The sequence below is a fragment of the Nipponia nippon genome, unplaced genomic scaffold, assembly GCF_047370975.1.
Source record: "Nipponia nippon isolate SJK-2023a ecotype South Korea unplaced genomic scaffold, ASM4737097v1 scaffold_7, whole genome shotgun sequence".
Classification (NCBI taxonomy): Eukaryota; Metazoa; Chordata; class Aves; order Pelecaniformes; family Threskiornithidae; genus Nipponia; species Nipponia nippon.
Genome location: NW_028262391.1, coordinates 51,622,344 through 51,628,570, shown reverse-complemented (window position 1 = coordinate 51,628,570; position 6,227 = coordinate 51,622,344). Strand labels below are relative to the sequence as shown.

Sequence of the window (6,227 nt, the reverse complement as noted above, 5' to 3'; positions counted from 1 at the left end):
CTTTTAAAAGGTGATAGAGAAAAGCTCTGAAAAGGTCCCTGTGGAGGAGTCCTGTGGGCTGGGATCTGGGTAACTCAACTGGCCCTTTAACCAGCAGCCTCCTAAATAAAGCTTCCCCTCTCGTTTCAATGGTAGAGCTTCTCATCTCCTGTTGACTCTGCGGATGGATAACGAAGTGAAACAGCTCCTTTCACACAGGACTCAGTTCCCCACCTCACACTGAATGATTTCAGTTAAATGTTTTACGCTTTCGGACATTCCATGTTGCGTTGAGTCAAACTCACATAAAGAAGAAATTATCGTGGTGGATTTGGCTACGTTTGCTCTGACATGCTGCTTAAAGGAAAGGAAACGCTTCAGCCAGGCTCCTTGGTTAAACAGGACCGAGGGAATCCAAGTACAAGACCCTGAAGAGAGCAGGTGAGAACTAACAGATGTGTCCAGTGTTGAAGAGACGGACCCTCTCCCGACTGACACATTCAGTAACAGCCTCTGCATGTTCTGAAAATACAAAAAGAGGAAAATAACCACACTCTCGGTTGTTTACTGATTACTCCAACAAGAAATCTTCCCCAGCTGTCCGTCTCAAACATGCACAAGGAGAATTTACAGGAAGAGAGAAGATGCAGGAAAGAGGACGATCTGGGGATGAACCACGGAGCCAGTTTTGCTGTCCCGAGGGCTGCGCTCGTACGGGGAACGTGGCCGTGCAGGCACCCAAGAACGACCTTCACTCCCAACCCGCTGGCTTGAGCAAGCGGTAACATGAGCTCTTACCAAGCTGATTTATCTTGCTGAGGGCGGTTCCTTGCTTTGCCCGCTGGCTAGCCAGGAATTCTCGGTGGCTTGTGACAGAATTATATGTCATGCTCCTTTTGGTTTCCTTGGGCTTCACCCAAAACCACTTCTAATCAGAGAAAAGGCTCCCAGTGCATATACTACACTTCAGATTAGAGTTTGTCTTACTGTCTGGCATTGAAGACAAACAATTTCTGCGCTGGCTGTAAACCACAGACACTCTTTAGCAGCAAAATTCTCATTCAAACTTTCATTTGGGCTCAGGCTTAGACCTGGTTCCCAAGCAGAAAAATTTAAACCTTCAGCTTGCTACAGACCAGGCAATCATCAGCTACCTGACTCTGAGCACAGCGTAGTGCCTTCAGGATGGATGAATGCTGGGATAAAGACACCAATGAAAGCAGAAAGGCCACCAAAGAACGCGGCGTCCTGATGCCTATTGCCTGGCCCTTGCTTCAATTCAATGCGAGCCTTTCCTAAGGGACTGAGAGCACTTCCTCTGTTTTCCGCATATCCCTTCCTCCGACGGACAATGCTGGGCACGGCAGGAAAAGGAAGCGCATATGGTTTGCACTCAATGACGGATCACTGCAAGGAAAGGACGCGGAGAGGCTGTGGGATTGTCAAGGACCCTCTCACAGCAGGAGCCTGCAATACAGAAGGAGAGTTGTGTAGCTTTACAGTCTACGACATTATGCAACCCCAGTAAGCGTCCTTTGGCTGCTTGCTCTTGCATTTCAGTAGGACTTCAATAAATGCAGCTGATAGTCTACGATATTCCACAGGGAAATAAAAAAGGATAAACTACCAGCATTTGGAATTTTAGTGGTGCAGCAGTTTGTCTTAGCAAGGTGTATAATGAGATTTCCAATAAACCATCACCCAAAGGAATAAGCCTTTTTGTCTTACACGATACCAACCTAAGTGTTCACACAACTCATGTGACAGAAAGCGGCCCGCATTTGGACATCAGGAACATCCCATAAAGATCAACTCAAGACAAAACGCAATTGTGCTTATAAAAACATCAGCGCTAGCTCTTTCGTTTATCTGCGTTGCAGCAATATTGCACTCGCTAAAATAAAAGATACAGTCCATCTTCCAAGGAGATTATAATCCTATAAAAATCAAGTCTGGAATCATCCTTTGCCTGCCTGGGGCTGCATTTAAAAATGTTATTCCTGGCCTGCTCCACTTAAAGATCTCCACCCGTCTCATTTATCTAGCTGATGCGCAGTCCAGCTACTGGGCTACAACAGACTCACAGCCGAGTCCCATGGACAAACGTTATGAAAAAAAGGAATTATGTGTCCGCCTCTTGGTTGCTGGATGCCATCCGTGCAATCCGTAGGCAAATCTGAAGATAAAACTGCTTCAAAATGTGCATTGCCACGTTGCTGTCAGCCAGAATCCCGGTTTAGAACGGAGAGTGGGAATGCGGAGCGGGGGAAATTACCGTTTTAAGAGGCCTTTAGCGTCTCTTTTGTTTCCACACTGTATTTAAAGACAATCTGAAGTCAACTGCCAAATTGGCCTTGTCTGCAGAGCGCGGCTGGGTTTGGTGAGGCTGCTCAGGCAAACGCCGCTGCCAAAAGCTTTATCGGGATTTTGGCACCACGCGCCCCGCAGCGGCCCCTGCCACACCGCGCCCCTCCGCTCCGTCCTTGCGGCTCTTTGCCATCCCCACGCAGCAGCTGAGGGAAGAGGCCAGCGCAGCCGTTCCCTCCTCTACGCCGTAAGGCTGCTCGCGGCTGGAACGAGGACGCTTTTGACAGAAAAGTCAGGGAAAAGGCGTGTACCACACCAGAGGCAGCAAAGACTACAGATAGTGCTCTTTGAGTTAGTCGACAGACTGGGAATGCGCCTGCCATGAAGGAGAGAACGAAGGTGACCAAACATGAGTTGAAGTCAGTCAGGATGGCACCCTGAGGTGCCTCTCCCGGCTGGCGCTGGCCAGGCCGCAGGGACAACCCTTGCCCTGAGGTGGGGACGGGAGCCCCAGGCCCGATTTAGCCACCACAGCTCCAATGCGGGGTCAGCCCAGAGCACAGCTCAGCCCCGAGGGGGCAGTCACCGCCTCAGGCGGCGGCAGCACCGAGACCACCCAGCCGCGCCCCCCGCCCCGTCCCCCCGGGGCCGCCGCGCCCGCCGCCCGCAGCCGCCCGCACACAAAAGGCAGGCGTTCCCGCCCCTCCCCTATTTAAGCGCCCTCTCGACCAATCAGCGTGCAGGGGAGGGACTAAAGCGGGCTAAAAGCTGGCGATTGACAAGCCCCCTGGACCCCGCGCCCGTACGCTAGGAAAGGGGCGGGGAGAGCGTGCTGGCAGCCAATCCCCAGGTGCGAGTAGACGGCTCGGCCAATCGGCAGGGCGGTGGGCGGGGCCCGCCGCGGGGTCAGGCCGGGAGTGAAGGCGCTCCATCGCTCCTTCCTCTCTCTCTCTCCCCGCCGCTCCGCTCCCGGCTGGGACTGCTCACCGCGGGATCCCTCCGCCGCGGTCCCGTCCCCCTCCGCCTGCTCGCTGCCTTCCAGCGAGGGATTATTTCCCGCGGTTGTGGCGGCGGCAGCGGGGCGGCTCCGGCGGCGGCGGCGGGGCCCAGCGCGGCGGGACGGGCTTGCGCGGAGGATGGAGGCAGCCGGCGGCCGGCTGAGAGAAGGAGCCGCCCCGTGAGGGAGGACGCGGGAGCGCAGAGGCCTGCTCGGGGCCGCCGGGCCCTGCCGCGCGGGGACCCCGCGGCCAGGCCGCGCCTCAGCGCTCGGGCCTGCTCCCCCGGCGCCGCCGGCGGCCGCCCTCGGGGGGGCCCGGCCCGGCCCTGCCCGCCGCCGGGGGCTGCCCCCCGCGCTCCTCGCCGCCGGGCCCCCTCGCCCCCCGGGGGGCGGGTTTGCCGGGGGGGCGGGAGCGCGGAGGGGGCCGCCCGGGGGGTGTCGGGGCGCCGGCCTTGCGGGCCCCCCTCGGGGCGCTGCCGCCCGCCCTCGCCGCCGGCGCCCCCAGCAGGGTGTGCTCCCTCCGGGCCGGGGGTAGGCGAAGCACCATGGTGGAGAAGCGGTGCCCGCGGCTGCAGCGGGACGGCGTCTACCGCTGGTTCTCCGAGCTGCCCTCCCCGCAGCGCGTGGAGTTCCTCTGCGGCCTCCTGGACCTCTGCATCCCGCTGGAGCTGCGCTTCCTGGGCGCCTGCCTGGAGGACCTGGCCCGCAAGGACTACCACTCCCTGCGCGACTCCGAAATCAAGGCCAACAACCCCGCCGACCTGGGGAGCCTCACCAACCTGACGGACGAGGTGGTCCGCAGCAAACTTTTGGTCTCCCTCGCCCTGCTCGGCTCTGCCCACCGAGAGGCGGCCGGGGTCCTCTTCCGTACCCTCACCCACATCGATTCGGTCATCAACAACTATGGGCTACAACTCAACGAGGGCCGCACCGGGGATGAGTTCCTGTTGCTCTTCACGATGGCATCCAACCACCCTGCTTTCAGCTTCCACCAGAAACAGGTGCTGAGGCAAGAGCTCACCCAGATCCAGAACATCATGGCCAGCACCAGCAAGAATCCCAGCACCTCTACCCTCAACACCATGGCAACCTATCCTGGCTGCCATAAGGTGGGTATCCTGCTTTTGCACACCGTAATGGCACTGCTGCAGGGCACCGGCCTGTGTCTTCACCTCTGATTTTAAACCTTTCTTTTAATACGGGCATTCTAGTGATAAATGGCAGCCTAAGAGACTGGCACAGATCACCTGCTCGGTTGATGACGGGGGTGGTCAACTGAGGGCGAAAAGAGGGGATGCATGGAGTTTTTATGGGCTTGTGACACTTAAATGAGAAGGGGTTCACAAGCTGATCACCAGGCAGCAGTATAAACCTTAACTGATTGCTTCTGGCAGTATATCTGCTGAGGGGACAGTCCTGCCAGTTGCATGGAAGACCAGTGATTTGGTAGGGGAAACAAACATGTAATATCTCTAGATTCGGGAACAAGCATCTATTTAGAAGTTTCCCTGGAAGAAGCTGGAAAGGAGGATCAGCTTTGGGAGTAGCTGTCCAGTGGCAAAGGCATCTTGGTGAGTCTGGGTTTTGTTTAGACGAATGTGATGGCAAACATTTTGAGTTTCTGATACTAAACTTAAAGAAATGTTGTGGCTGCCGGTCACCCTGAATCTCTCAGGTATTGATCCTGGTGTCAGTGGTTCACCGTCATTAACTTGCTGTTTGTTCATTCAATTGCCAGCAATCAAGCTAGACAGTAACATTTTAAGACGTGCTGTTAGTAATTAGATATGTTACTGACTGCTTAAGTGCTCTTAGCCTGCTGCAAACTAGGGAGTCAAACTGTATTCTTGACTGAATTTAACCTGCTTTAAAGTTGAAAGTAAGTACCAGCTAAGTGGGTGCATGTGATCAGTTAACAGGCTGTAGCTTTTGAGGATGCAGGACTCAGTCAGCAAATTTATGTTACCCTTCTGTTGGGAAAGACGGTGTATACCTAAAGGCTATGAAAATCCCTATATTGGAGTAGTATCCTAAATAAAGCTGCTTCTGAGGGCTCAGTGCAGATTCCATGAAGTTGAATTTCAGACTGAGACAGAATGTATGCTTGGTCTTCCCCTGAATACAAATTCCCTTCCTATTTCGTTTCTTTGAATACTGCTGCTTTAATTGTAAAATTTAGGTGAGTATTAGTAAACTTCATATTTCTCTTAATCTTCCCTTCCTATGGCTTTAAACAGTGCTTGTTCCTGACATTTTCTTTTAAGGGGAAAGAACAGGGTATGGGAATGCCTCTTTGAGTTTAAACCTCTACGTGAATAAAATATAGATGGAAAGAGTATTTCACACAGAATGTAGAAGGGTATAATTAAAACCAGAAAAAGCTTCCTTTCAGATACTTAACTACTTGCAACTTCCCTTATTCAAAAGATGCATGGACCCTAAGTTGGAAAGGAAAGACTGTAAATCATATACAAGTTTTCCCAAAATAAGATGAGCAAAAAAAGATAAAACTATGCAGGCAGGAGCATTTTTTAGAGTATGCTTTCAGAGCTTCACAAACAGTGCACGATTTATGTAGCTGAAAAACTCCGGCACTATTTATGTCAATCTAAGATGGACGGAGAATCCATCCTACCATTTTTCGTGCCAGCAATAAGGCATACAGGACAGTAATTTGATTGTTTGTTTGTTTTTTTTTTTCTTCTGGACTCATTGAAGGGTTGTCTCTTTAAAAATACATTATTTTTTTTTTTAAGAAATTGATGTTGAAGAATACTGGTTGCTAAGTACAGAATAGTTGGCAGGAAACAAAGGTGACTTTGCTTTCATAGTCTCTGGAATATGCATTTTGTTTAGAAAAGGAGATCTGCATCTGTTCAAGATTGTTAAATTTTTTTGATGTTGATAGCTGGGTAATTTTGCTACTTTTAGAGTAAGCAGTTGG

The 6,227-nt window shown here is 52.4% G+C and overlaps 1 protein-coding gene across 3 annotated transcripts in view; it reads left to right on the top strand.

Moving 5' to 3' along the window:
* Positions 1 to 3,734: 3,734 nt before the first annotated feature.
* The window catches only part of ZCCHC14 (zinc finger CCHC-type containing 14), a 56,874-nt gene continuing 54,381 nt past the window's right edge, over positions 3,735 to 6,227 (top strand). For all 3 annotated transcript variants that reach the window (XR_015700424.1, XR_015700423.1, XM_009477418.2), the window contains exon 1: positions 3,735 to 4,392. Coding sequence is in view for 1 of the 3 variants with exons in the window: in XM_009477418.2 (XP_009475693.1) it covers positions 3,829 to 4,392 (564 nt within the window). In the remaining 2 variants the exon portion in view is untranslated. The remainder of the gene's footprint in view (positions 4,393 to 6,227) is intronic.